This window comes from Caretta caretta, chromosome 10 (assembly GCF_965140235.1).
Source record: "Caretta caretta isolate rCarCar2 chromosome 10, rCarCar1.hap1, whole genome shotgun sequence".
Classification (NCBI taxonomy): Eukaryota; Metazoa; Chordata; order Testudines; family Cheloniidae; genus Caretta; species Caretta caretta.
Window position 1 is genome coordinate 39522755 of NC_134215.1, and position 13953 is coordinate 39536707.

The 13953-nt window shown below is 47.1% G+C and overlaps 1 protein-coding gene across 1 annotated transcript in view; it reads right to left on the reverse strand.

Annotated features, from left to right (window-relative positions):
- LOC125644039 (coiled-coil domain-containing protein 33-like) overlaps positions 1–13953 on the reverse strand; it is a 332624-nt gene that overhangs the window by 47210 nt on the left and 271461 nt on the right. Inside the window, exon 11 of the mRNA XM_075133319.1 lies at positions 8360–8410. Coding sequence (XP_074989420.1) covers positions 8360–8410 — 51 coding nt within the window. The remainder of the gene's footprint in view (positions 1–8359; positions 8411–13953) is intronic.

A 13953-nucleotide genomic window follows, 5' to 3' on the forward strand; every position in this document is an offset into this window, starting at 1 on the left:
GCATGAAGACCTGAGAAACCCAAGTTGTAAAGCTAATGCAGCGTGTGCCTTAAGAATCTGTAGCCTGCTCGTACCATCAATTAGGGTGAGAATCTGCTATTCATAGCCAATCTATTTAGTATATTAAGTTTAGTTTGCATTTTTTGTTTATTTGCTAGGTAATCTGCTTTGATCTGTTTGCTATCCCTTATAATCACTTAAAATCTATTTTTTTTGTAGTTAATAAATTTGTTTTATGTTTTAATCCAAAGCAGTGAGCTTTGACTGGAGTGCTTGGGGAAAATCTTTGCTTGGTTACCACAAGTGTGCATTGTTTTCTTCACATTGAGGGAGAGGCGGACCGGGTATTAAACCCATATACTGGCCAGATTTGACCAGGGCAGGATGGTACTGCTCTGGGGTCCCAGGCTCGGAAGCTGGTGGTTATAGAGCCTGCATGTAACTGCAGCTGGGTGTGTCCCTACCTGTGTGAATGCTGGTGAAAGTGCAGGCTGGAGGGCTTTGCAGCTTGACACAGCAGCACAGTGTGAGAGGGAGCCCAGGCTGGTGGGTCAGGGGACTCAGTGGTACCCCAATTCCAGGTGGCACCCCGGGGGAACCTGTCACACCCATTTCTTCTCTGCTGCCCCCAGAACCTCTTTCTCCTCTGCTTCCCCCAGATTCCTCCCTATGAACTTTGCTCCCCATCCCTTCTCTCTGTGATCTCTGCTCACCCATCCCCTCTCTCTCTGTTCTTGGCTCCCCCAGTTCCCTGTCTCTGACCTTTGCTCCCACAATCCCCTCGCTCTTATCTCTGCTCCCCCCACATCCTCTCTATGATTTCTGCTCCCCCCACATCTCCTCTCTGATCTCTGCTTCCCACACATCCTCTCTATGATCTCTGCCACCCAGACCCCACCTCTCATGGACCTCTGCTTCCCCTGACTCCCCCTGTCTCCTTTCTCCCCTTGTACTTTCCCATACTCCCCAGATGGATAATACTTGCTGGTTTCATCATAAGAACATGAACATAAGAACGGCCATACTGGGTCAGACCAAGGGTCCATCAAGCCCAGTATCCTGTCCTCTGACAGTGGCCACTGACAGGTCCCCAAAGGGAATGAACAGACAGGTTATCATCAAGTGATCCATGCCCTGTCACCCAATCCCAGCTTCTGGCAAACAGAGGCTAGGGACACCGTTCCTGCCCATCCTGGCTAATAGCCATTGATGGACCTATCTTCCATAAATCTATCTAGCTCCCTTTTGAACCCCGTTATAGTATTAGCCTTCACAACACCCTCTGGCAAGGAGTTCCAGAGGCTAACAGTGCATTGCTTGAAAAAATACTTTCTTGTGTTTGTTTTAAACCTGCTACCTATTAATTTCATTTGGCGGCCCTTTGTTCTTGTATTATGAGAAGGAGTAAATAACAACACTTCCTTATTTACTTTCTCTATACCACTCATGATTTTATAGACCTCTATCATATCCTGCCTTAGTTGCCTATTTTCCAAGTTGAAAAGTCCCAGTCTTATTAATCTCTCCTCATACAGAAGCTGTTCTATACCCCTAATAATTTTTTGTTTCCCTTTTCTGAACATTTTCCAAGTCCAATATATCTTTTTTGAGATGGGGCGACCACATCTGCATGCAATATTCAAGATGTGGGCATACCATGGATTTATATAGAGGCAATATGACATTTTCTGTCTTATCTATCCCTTTCTTGATGAGTCCCAACATTCTGTTCATTTTTTTGACTGCCACTGCACATTGAGTGGATGATTTCAGAGAACTATCCACAATGACTCCAGAATCATAGAATCATAGAATATCAGGGTTGGAAGGGACCTCAGGAGGTCATCTAGTCCAACCCCCTGCTCAAAGCAGGACCAATCCCCAATTACATCATCCCAGCCAGGGCTTTGTCAAGCCTGACCTTAAAAACTTCTAAGGACGGAGATTCTACCACCTCCCTAGGTAACGCGTTCCAGTGTCTCACCACCCTCCTAGTGAAAAAGTTTTTCCTAATATCCAACCTAAACCTCCCCTACTGCAATTTGAGACCATTACTCCTTGTCCTGTCCTCTTCTACCACTGAGAATAGTCTAGTACCATCCTCTCTGGAACCACCTTTCAGGTAGTTGAAAGAAGCTATCAAATCCCCCCTCATTCTTCTCTTCTGCAGACTAAACAATCCCAGTTCCCTCAGCCTCTCCTCATAAGTCATGTGTTCCAGACCCCTAACCATTTTTGTTGCCCTTCGCTGGACTCTCTCCAATTTATCCACATCCTTCTTGTAGTGTGGGGCCCAAAACTGGACACAGTACTCCAGATGAGGCCTCACCAATGTCGAATAGAGGGGAACGATCACGTCCCTCGATCTGCTCGCTATGCCCCTACTTATACATCCCAAAATGCCATTGGCCTTCTTGGCAACAAGGGCACACTGCTGACTCATAGCCAGCTTCTCGTCCACTGTCACCCCTAGGTCCTTTTCCGCAAATCTCCTTCTTGAGTGGTAACAGCTAATTTAGACCCCATCATTGTATATGTAGAGTTAGGATTATGTTTTCCAATGTGCATTACTTTGCATTTGTCAACATTAAATTTCATCTGCCATTTTGTTGTCCAGTTTTGTGAGATCCTTTTGTAGCTTTTTGCAGTCTCCCTAGGACTTAACGATCTTGAATAGTTTTTTATCATCTGCAAATTTTGCCACCTCACTGTTTATGCCACCACCCTTTGCCACCACCCTTTTTCCAGGTTGTTTATGAATATGTTAAATAGGACTAGGCCCAGTACAGGTCCCTGGGGGACACAACTATTTACCTCTCTCCATTCTGAAAACTGACCATATATTCCTACCCTTTGTTTCCTATCTTTTAACCAGTTACCAATCCATAAGAGAACCTTCCCTCTTATCCCATGACTGCTTATTTTGCTTAAGAGCCTGTGGTGAGGGACCTTGTCAAAAGCTTTCTGAATATCTAAGTACACTATATCCACTGGCTCTCCTTTGTCCACATGCTTGCTGATCCCCTCAAAGAATTCTAATAGATTGGTGAGGTATGATTTCCCTTTACAAAAACCATGTTGACTATTTCCCAACAAATTATGGTCATGTATGTGTCTGACAATTTTGTTCTTTACGATAGTTTCAACCAATTTGCCCGGTACTGAAGTGAGGTTTACTGGCCTGTAGTTGCCAGGGTCACCTCTGGAGCCCTTTTTAAAAATTGGCATCACATTCGCTATCCTCCAGTCATTTGGTAGAGAAGCTGATTTAAATGATAGGTTACAGATGACAGTTAGTAGTCCTGCAATTTCACATTTGAGTTCTTTCAGACCTCTTGGGTGAATACCATCAGGTCCTGGAGACTTATTACTGTTTAGTTTATTAATTTGTTCAAAACCTCCTCTAATGACACCTCAATTTGGGACAGTTCCTCAGATATGTCACCCAAAAAGAATGGCTCAAGTTTGGGAATCTCCCTCACATCCTCAACAGTGAAGACCGATGCAAAGAATTAATTTAGTTTCTCTGCAATGGCCTTACTGTATTTGAGTGCTCCTTTACCAACTTGATCGTCCAGAGGCCCAACTAGTTGGTTAGCAGGCTTTCTGCTTCTGTTGTATTTAAAAATTTTTTTGCTATTATTTTTGCAGTCTTTGGCTAGCTGTTCTTCAAATTCTTTTTTGGTCTTTCTAATTATATTTTTACACTTTATTTGCTCTTTTCTATTTTCCTCCTTAGGATTTATCTTCCACTTTTTAAAGGATGCCTTTTTGCCTCTCACTGCTTCTTTTACTTTGTTGTTTAACCACGGTGGCTCTTTTTTGGTTCTCTTACTATGTTTTCTAAATTGGGGTAGACATTTAAGTTGAGCCTCAACTATGGTGTCTTTAAAAAGTTTCTACGCAGCTTGCAGGGATTTTACTTTTGGTACTGTACCTTTTAATTTCTGTTTCACAAACCTCATTTTTGTGTCGTTCCCCTTTCTGAAATTAAATGCTACAGTGTTGGGCCCCTGTGGAGTTTTCCCCGCCACAGGGATATTAAATTTAATTATATTATAGTCACTATTACCAAGCAGTCCAGCTATATTCACCCCTTGGACCTGATCCTGTGCTCCACTTAGGACTAAATCAAGAACTGCCTCTCCTCTTGTGGGTTCCAGGACTAGCTGCTCCAAGAAGCAGTCATTTAAGGTGTCAAGAAACTTTATCTCAGCATCCCTTCCTGAGGTGATATGTACCCAGTCAATAAGGGGCTAGTTGAAATCCCCCATTATTATTATTGAGTTATTTATTTTAATATCCTCTCTAATCTCCCTGAGCATTTCAGAGTCACTAACACCATCCTGGTCAGGTGGTCTGTAATATAGCCCTACTGCTATATTCTTATTTTTCAAGCATGGAATTACTATCCATAGAGATTCTATAGTACAATTTAGATCATTTAAGATTTTTACTTCATTTGATTCTGTGCTTTCTTTCACATATAGTGCCACTCCCCAACTAGCATGACCTGGTCTGTCCTTCTGGTATATTTTGTACCCTGGTATTACTGTATCCCATTGATTATCCTCATTCCACCAGGTTTCTGTGATGCCTATTATATCAATATCCTCATTTAATACAAGGCACTCTAGTTCACCCATCTTATTTATTTAGACTTCTAGCATTGGTATATAAGCATTTTAAAAACTTGTCATTTTTTTGGCTGCCCCCTTTGTCTCTGGGCCTGACATTACCTTTCTTTGCACTTATCTCTAGCTCCCAGGAGCTGAGACCTACCCAGGCAATTTGGTGGAGATTATTATGGACTCCAAGAGGAAAGTTATTGCTCCTTTCACACTTGTGGAGTCTCATTTCCATCCATTGGATCTCAGAGGCTGAGCGCCAGCACCTATCACTCTGCTTTCTTCCCTGTAATGCACACGTCCTGTCCAGTTAAGTTCTAAAGACTCTCAGCATCTCAGATCCCATCTATGAGAGAGTCTCTGCTGTGACCTTCCCTAGGTGAAACTCAGGCTTTAGCTCTGTTCTGCCTTGCCCCAAACTTAGGCAAATCTCAACACAGCTAAAGCAAAGGGATTCTAGGTTAGACACAGTGCCATTTTCATTTCATAGAAGGGGAAACCGAGGCAAGAGTAATCACCCATTTGTAACCGGAGTGAGTCCCACCAGCTAACAGTCCCTTTGAGTAGTGGGGTAATCTGCAGCCCTCATTCCCTTTATATGCTAAGTAGTGGAGAGACAGCGGAAGATAAGCAACCTCTGTCAGAGTGAGGCCAAATTGGTCACAGAGGGGTGTTCCAATAATGCCTCAATGATACAGGCTGCAGAACGTGTATGTTTGTGTGCAGCACCCTACACTAGACACATTAGTGGGGCCTGATGTACTGAGGTACTGAGTGGGGAGTTGAATCCATTGAGTTCTTAGCTCTCCAGCTCCAGACAGAGAGAGGACCAGGATATACTGTAAGACGAATTTAATCAAGTGAAGGACTTTGAGGCAGCTCATTCCCCAGCTCTCTACTCAAGCACATGGCGCCTGGTGTTTCTCTGCTCACGCTGCAGCCTCTTAGTACACAGATCCCACTGATTTCAGCTGGAGCTGGGAGTGCTGTGCAATCTGTGACTCAGAGAGCATGCCATGGAATGGCTCCATTATGATATTTGCTAGCAAAATCCTCGCAGTGCAACCAAAGGGCTTTGCCAGCCCCCTCCTTGTCTAGCCAGAATGCTGTCAATCCAGGATGGCTGCCTGGCGTTACTCTCTGTTCATGTGGCCCCAGGAAATGAGAAACACTTGAGGTTTGCCTTATACTTTCTTTTCGGAGGTAACCATCTGGGCAAAATAATCTTGCATGGGGTGAGCTGGTGACATAGCTCCTGAGGCCTGCCAAGTTGTCAGGAATACTCAATCTGCTGCTTCTGAGCATCCATCGCATCACGCTGGACAAGGGGAATTCTCTATGCCTCCCAAGGATGATTTGTCCAGTTCATCACTCGCTTTTCTTGTGTGCTTGTTTGTACTTTCCTTCCAGTTCTACAGATCCATGGCTCCTGCTGTCCATCCTGGTGGCTCCTGGTCTCTCCTGGCAGTCGGGGAGGAGCCCAATATTTCAGAGCCACAGGAGATTTGAGCTTTAGGAATACATCCTGATGCGGGATATCACTGGAGATTTAGGTAATCAACCAGTCCTTCCCCCCTCGCTGCCTGACTGATTTGCAGCTGTTAGGGCACACAACTATACCAGCTTCCACCCTGCCAGCCAGCCAGTGTCCTGCCTGCCACCTTGCCAGCCAGTGCCTCGCCTGCTGCCCTGCCAGCCAGTCAGTGCCTCGCCTGCTGCTTAGCAGCCAGCCGGTGCCTCGCCTGTTGCCCTGCCAGCCAGTGCCTTACCTGCTGCCCTGCCCTACCAGCCAGCCAGCACCCTGCCAGCCAGTGCCCTGCTTGCCACCCAGACAGCCCCTCACCTGCTGTCCTGCCAGCCAGCCAGTGCCCTGCCAATGCCCAGACAGCCCCTCACCTGCTGCCCTGCCAGCCAGTATCCTGCCTGCCACCGAGCACCTCTTCTGCTGCTCTGCAAGCCAGCCAGTGTCCTGCCTGCCATCCTGCCAGTGATCCATCACCCTGCCAATGCCCTGCCCTGCCAACCAGTGCCTCGCCTGCTGCCCTGACAGCCAGTGTCCTGCCTACTACCTTGCCAGCCAGCCAGAACCCTGCCATGACCCTGTCAGGCAGCCAGAACCCTGTCAGCCAGCCAGTGACTTGCCTGCCACCCGACCACTTAGTGGTACCCTTAAAGTGAGGTGTGTCCCCCTCTTCTCTGGAAGGCATCGCAGCGTTGCACCAGCCAGGAGGAGCCAGGAGCTGTAATGTGGCCTCAATCTTGGAGAGGCCCCAACAGGTTCTGTTCCTTCTCTCACCTGCTGCGGCATCCCAGACTCAGGTCTCCTTCAACATTTGTTAAGAAACAAGTGGAGCCAGAGCCAGTTGATCTCTCCTTAATACCGCAGCCAATGTCATAAATTTTTAATCAAGGACTCTGTGTGCTTTAGGAAGCATGCAATTAACTGCCCCATCAATAATGCACCAGGCTGCGACTTTCTCTCCAAGATCCAGGGCCAGACTGGGGGAGAAGTTGGGTTGTTATTTATGCTGGATCTGCCCTTTCTTTAGTCTTGGTGAAAGGTGCTGGACTGACAGTCCTGGACAATGACAGCCTCACTGCCTCCATAGAGCAGGGACCATGAAGGCAGAGGCACTAACTAGCTTTGCCTACATCCCCATCACAACAATGTACCTCAGTCCTGACTTTGAAGGACCACCTCTGGAGAGGCGGGGGGTGGAACTGAGTCTCTGTTCTCAGTCAAGTTTGGATGAAGTAGGTGCTACAGGCCTGTGCCTTGGGCCCCAGATGCAGGAGTCAGATGATTATATTGTACTCTCAGATTTCATTTGAAAATAAAGGATCTTTCTTCCCTCGTGCTAGATAAGAAAAGTTTGAAAACGTGACCTGAGTGTGGCTGGAACAGTAACTTCTGCCTGAGTCTGCAGACAGCCTGAAACAATAGCTCTGAGAGGGGTGAATTGCCCCATGCATCTCAATGTGGTGTTATCTCCAATTCTCGCCCCACAGGGCTCTGAGCATGGCAGCAGGCGTACCCCACCTACCCAAGCAGATAATTCCCACCTGTCAGGGAAAGCTTTGCTGCTCCTAAGAGGATGGGGGACACAGCTGCTGCTCCTGGGGGGATAAGGTGGCCCCTTGCCATTGTACCTGCCTTTCTGGTGCAATGGCAAGAGTGAGGCTGCCAGGACCCTGGGTCATGGTTTGCCTAAGGCCCTGATTTACCTTAATCTGGGCATGTTATCAGTCAATTCTTAGCCTCTGTGCCAAAACTGCTAACAAGAGGGTCATTAGATCTGGTGGAGCATTTTGCAATATGGCAGGAGGTGGGAATACAAGTGGGCAGAGTGGTAATGGCAGAAGGCAGGACACTGAACTAGCCAACCCAATGAATGATTCAGTAAAGCTGACAGTGCCACAGGGGGCTTGGTAGAGCCATGATCCAATCTGTCCTGGTAGGAAGTGAGATACAAGCCTAGATGGCAAGGATCCCATACAGCAAGATGCAGGCTGTAGCTGGAAAATGGTCTGATCCGGTATGGCAGTGCTTACATTGCTGTCACTGGGGAGTCCTTGTAAATGTCCGTTGTAAGTTCCTACCAGATGCTTCACCTTCGCACGTTGCTGATAGGAAAAAACATTGCCCCAGGGAAAGACCTGTTCTGACTCCCAATCCCAACCACCAGTCTAATGGTTAGTGATGGAAAGCATCCCTGTGGATACTTACTCACCAACAACAGATTGACATGGGACTTCTTGCGTTCGAGCTCAATGGGGGCCATCTGGAAAAAGAAATAAAAGCCAAGGTTATTGCCTTCCATGGGCTTGCCCTGTTCTGACCTTTGACCCCGACACTGTGAGTTCTGTAGAGACATCTACATGTTCCAATGAGAACTTGCTCCAGAGATGGGTGCTGTGCATAAAGGACAATGGAGTGGAGACTGGAGGCCCTGGACAACCAGCAGTGCCCATAAAATGAAGCTTCCCCAGACCCTCCCAGCTAACAGAGAGATGTGTAGTTTGGCTCAGCCATCACATTCACTATAGCCCAGGCCAGGACCTTCCCATCCCTACTCCACATGGGTTCTTGTTCCTCACATGGCTGCTAGAACTTCCCACTCATTCACCACCGGTGGGGGGTGCTAAGGAAGAAGGGAGGAAATTATTGTATGATGTCACCAGCCCCACTCCCACAGACAAAGGGGAAAAGGATGGGAAAATCTGAAGAGTGAGGAAAGCTAATGGCCTAGCCAGATGTGCATAAGGGGAAGCAATATACGAAGTTCCAGGCTGAGAACACAGTGAATTCCCACTCTGGGTTAGGGCTGAGATGGTGCAGTTGTGACAATGGCCATCTTGGGCACAGTGGGGTTACATAGTCGGGCACTGATTGGTGGATTACGCACCACTTCTGGACAGAGGAAGCTCATCCCAAGACTCTGAGACCAACAGCAGTTCAAATCCTAAACAAGCCCCCCTTATGAGATGGCGGCCAATTTGGCCAACATGGGGGTCTGAAGTAGGGACTTTCAGAGGTAAAATCAGGAGTTGCTACAACTTGAACCAACGAGCTGGGCTGTGACAGACTTGTGTTCTCTTTGGATCAGGCGCAGAAGGGGATGCAGAACACAGTGATCAGCGAGTCACACACTGATCAGCTTGCCTGCACAGGAACTAAGCTTGTACTTGAGTCCCATCTAGGTCTATTGTGTGGGGGTTTATACGCCCTGTTACAGGTTAGTAATTAGAACCATGCATTCAGTATCCACAGGAATTGGGAAAACAACAACAGGATGTCTAGTGCCAGGTAGAACGTAAGAACGGTCATACTGGGTCAGACCAATGGTCCATTTAACCCAGCATCCTGTCTTCTGACAGTGGCCAATGCCAGGTGCTTCAGACGGAATGAACAGAACAGGTAATCAAGTGATTATCCATTCCCAGTTTCTGGAAAACAGAGGCTAGGGACACCCAACGCATGGGGTTGCGTCCCTGACCTTCCTGGCTAACAGCCATTGATGGACCTATCCTCTGTCAACTCATCTAATTATTTTTTGAACCCTGTTATATTTTGGCCTTCACAACATATCCTGGCAACGAGTTCCACAGGTTGACTGTGTGTTGTGTGAAGAAGTACTTCCTTTTGTTTGTTTTAAACAATAATTAAACCTATTAATTTCATTGGGTGACCCATGGTTCTTATGTTATGAGAAGGAGTAAATAACATTTTTATAGCCCTCTATCATATCCCCCTTTAGTCATCTCTTTTCTAAACTGACCAGTCCCAGTCTTTTTAATCTCTCCTCTTACTGAAGCTGTTCCATAACCGTAGTCATTTTTGTTGCCCTTCTCTGTACTTTTTCCAATTCTAATATATCTTTTTTGAGATGGGGTGACCAGATCTGCACGTTGTACACAAGATGTGAGCACACTATGGATTTATACAGTGGCATTATAATATTTTCTGTCTTATTATCTATCCCTTTCCTAATGGTTCCTAACATTCTGTTGGCTGTTTTGACTGCCGCTGCACATTGAGTGGATGTTTTCAGAGAACTGTCCACAATAACTCCAAATCTTTTCCTTGAGTGGCAACAGCTAATTTAGATCCAACCATTTTCTATGTATAGTTTGGATTATGTTTTCCAGTGTGCATTACTTCGCATTTATCAGCATTGAATTTCATCAGCCATTTTGTCTCCCAGGCACCCAGTTTAGGGAGATCCCTTTATAACTCTTCACAGTCAGCTTTGGACTTAACTATCTAAACTCTCTCCACTGCAGTGAGAGCAGCAGTCCTGTAAGTACAAGAGGAGGCAACCAGTGGGGCGAAAGGGCTGGGCCCCCAGCTTCTCTGGAGATGCTTGATGAGGATTGCAGGAGTCGGAGTGCTAAGTGATAGCACCAGAGAAGGGCACAATGCTGACAGCTCCCCATTTCAGTCCTGAGACACATCCTGGGAGAGGCTGCCCTTTCCCACATGGAAATCAGAGCTCTTCACAGCTGCTGAGATAAGCTCATAACAAGCCCTCACATGGTACTGATAAGAGACAGGGCTTGGACTGCCACCATCTGGATGCTGCTTTGGGTCTGTGCTTCTCAAGGAGTCATTCTCAAGGCAGAGAGGCTGTCTCCCCAGAAGCCACAGATGAACAGAGACTAGGATGATGACCTTTCCTCCTCCATGCCAGAAATCCTTGCTGACTTGAGCTGAGGGTGTTCATGAGATCTTTACACCTGTAGAAACCCTCCTGGGGTTTACCCATCATGCTCAGTGTTATGTTAGGCTGTGGCGTCATATGCAAAGATGCAGGGCTGGCACAACAGCAGGGCTTGGGAGGAGGGCTGTTTCCACAGAGGTCCTCACAACTCCAAGTTGGCAACTCAGGAAGCTGGAGCATGGAGTGCATGCAGGTAGGGGAGCAAAGAGGGGAGCTCAGAAAGGAAATGGTAGAGAGTTTTGGGGAGTAGTCAGAGACGGAATCCTTGGGGGGGATTTGGAAGAGTCAAGTAAATGAGGGGCAGGTGGAATCCCTGCAGGAATTAGAGGGAATTCAAGTTAAGGTGGGGGCAATGAACCCCTCAGCAGCAGGGTTTGAGGAGCAGGTGGAAGCTAGGACTCCTCAGTTGGATAGAAGAGCCACCACCTGTGGTCTGGAGGAGATACAGAGACTGTGTGACTCTGCCCTGTCCTGAAGTACATAGGTGCTTGTAGCTGCATCCCCAGCCATGTGTGTAATTTCACAAGGGTGGGGAGAGAGCTCCTGGGATGCTCTGCCATGGGTCTGCACAATCTGGCAATGAAAATGTTGCAAGGTGGGCAACGTCAGAAAGAGTGTGTGTGTGGGGGGCTTGTAGTTCAACAAGTGTGATGCTGCCCTAGGGCACTAGGGCACCTGCCCTTTGGGTTCTAGTGAGCAGCAGAGTGGGAGCTGACTCCAAACAGAGCCATTTGTTACCGACTAGAGTCGACGAGAACCTTCCCACCAGCTTTAAAGGGAGCTGGAGGAGGGTCTGAGCTACCCAGTCTGAGCTGCCATGTTCCAGTCTGAATGCTGGGCCAACCTTCCCAGAGCTCGAGGGGGTTGGAGCCAGTCCTCTGGTTTGGGGCCCACTCCATTGTCACGGTGCTGCTCTAACCACACTCAGTCCTGGAGCCCAAATAGACGAGCTGGCCCATTGACTATCACAGGGTACATCTGCACTGGAGCTGGAAGAGAGCCTCCTAGCTGAGGGAGACAGACTCACACTAGCTCTAGCATGCTAAGAATAGCACTGTGGATGGTGAGCTAGTTGCCCAAGGCCAAGCCTGCCACAAAGGCCAAGCTCTGGTGGCTAGCCTGAGCCACCACCTGTGCCACAAGGGCCACCCTGCTATTTTTAACATGATAGCTGAAGTCTGTCTACCCAGCAAAGTCTCATCCATACTGGAGCTACAGTCTGTGAGCAGAGGAGAACTACTACAGTAGAACAGAAGCGCCAGCAGCGTAAATCTCACAACAGCAGCATGTCCACTGTTAATCAAGTAACCCAAAGCAGCGTCTCTTCTTCAGTGTGCCACAGACAGTTCAAAACTCAAATTGGCCTGATCAGCCACTCACGTCTTCACAGAAACCAAACTAACCAGTAATGTCACGGTCATCTTCGAACTTGAAGGATGAACAACAACCTGGGCTGAGTGGTATGCTTCTAGCTGCAGGGCAACCATACCCACAGCACTCCTGTGGGGATGACTTTTCCCTCCTGCCAGGCAGGTGTGAGCAGCACAGCCAAGCAACAACCTGGAGAATTCATCTTTACAGTCCCTGGGTTATTTGATCATTATTACTATTGTTACCTATCAGTATGACAACAGCACATCCAATCCCAACTGAGGTCAGGGCCTGTCAAGGTTCCTCCCCCACTCTGAACTCTAGGGTACAGATGTGGGGACCTGCATGAAAAACCTCCTAAGCTTATCTTTACCAGCTTAGGTCAAAACTTCCCCAAGGTACAAAATATTCCACCCGTCGTCCTTGGATTGGCCGCTACCACCACCAAACTAATACTGGTTACTGGGGAAGAGCTGTTTGGATGCGTCTTTCCCCCCAAAATACTTCCCAAAACCTTGCACCCCACTTCCTGGACAAGGTTTGGTAAAAAGCCTCACCAATTTGCCTAGGTGACTACAGACCCAGACCCTTGGATCTTAAGAACAATGAACAATCCTCCCAACACTTGCACCCCCCCTTTCCTGGGAAATGTTGGATAAAAAGCCTCACCAATTTGCATAGGTGACCACAGACCCAAACCCTTGGATCTGAGAACAATGAAAAAGCATTCAGTTTTCTTACAAGAAGACTTTTAATAAAAATAGAAGTAAATAGAAATAAAGAAATCCCCCCTGTAAAATCAGGATGGTAGATATCTTACAGGATAATTAGATTCAAAAACATAGAGAACCCCTCTAGGCAAAACCTTAAGTTACAAAAAAGATACACAGACAGAAATAGTTATTCTATTCAGCACAATTCTTTTCTCAGCCATTTAAAGAAATCATAATCTAACACATGCCTAGCTAGATTACTTACTAAAAGTTCTAAGACTCCATTCCTGGTCTATCCCCGGCAGAAAACCAGTATAAGACAGACACACAGACCCTTTGTTTCTCTCCCTCCTCCCAGCTTTTGAAAGTATCTTGTCTCCTCATTGGTCATTTTGGTCAGGTGCCAGCGAGGTTACCTTTAGCTTCTTAACCCTTTACAGGTGAGAGGACCTTTCCCCTGGCCAGGAGGGATTTCAAAGGGGTTTACCCTTCCCTTTATATTTATGACAGGGCCCCATTGTGCAAAGAGCTGGACAGACACGGAGCAGGCAGTCCCTGCCTTGAAGGGCTTCCAGTCTAGAGACAAGAGAGTATTATTATCCCTATATTACAGATGAGGAACTGAGGCACACAATCAAGGTCCCACAGGGAATCTGTGGCAGAGCAGGCATTTTGCCCAAATCTCTAGCAATCCTGTCCCATGCCTTGATCACAGGACCATCCTTCCTCTCTCCAGCAGAAGATCAATGTTAATTTTACCAAATCAAAGCTACAATGTACTCAACTACTACTCACATAATCATATGTAGATTAACATGTGGCTACATGAATCTCCCTGTGGTCAGCGCGCAGGATGGGGCGGGGTGACTGTGTCTATCAGGTGTCTTTGTCTGTTTCTGACCTCCACCTCTAACACATCTGACAGATACATATGTCTGAATTAGTCTACAATGCGATTAGCCCCACTCCCAACTCAGTTTGGGCTCTAATGGCTGCTCCAGCACCTCAGCGTAACCTCGA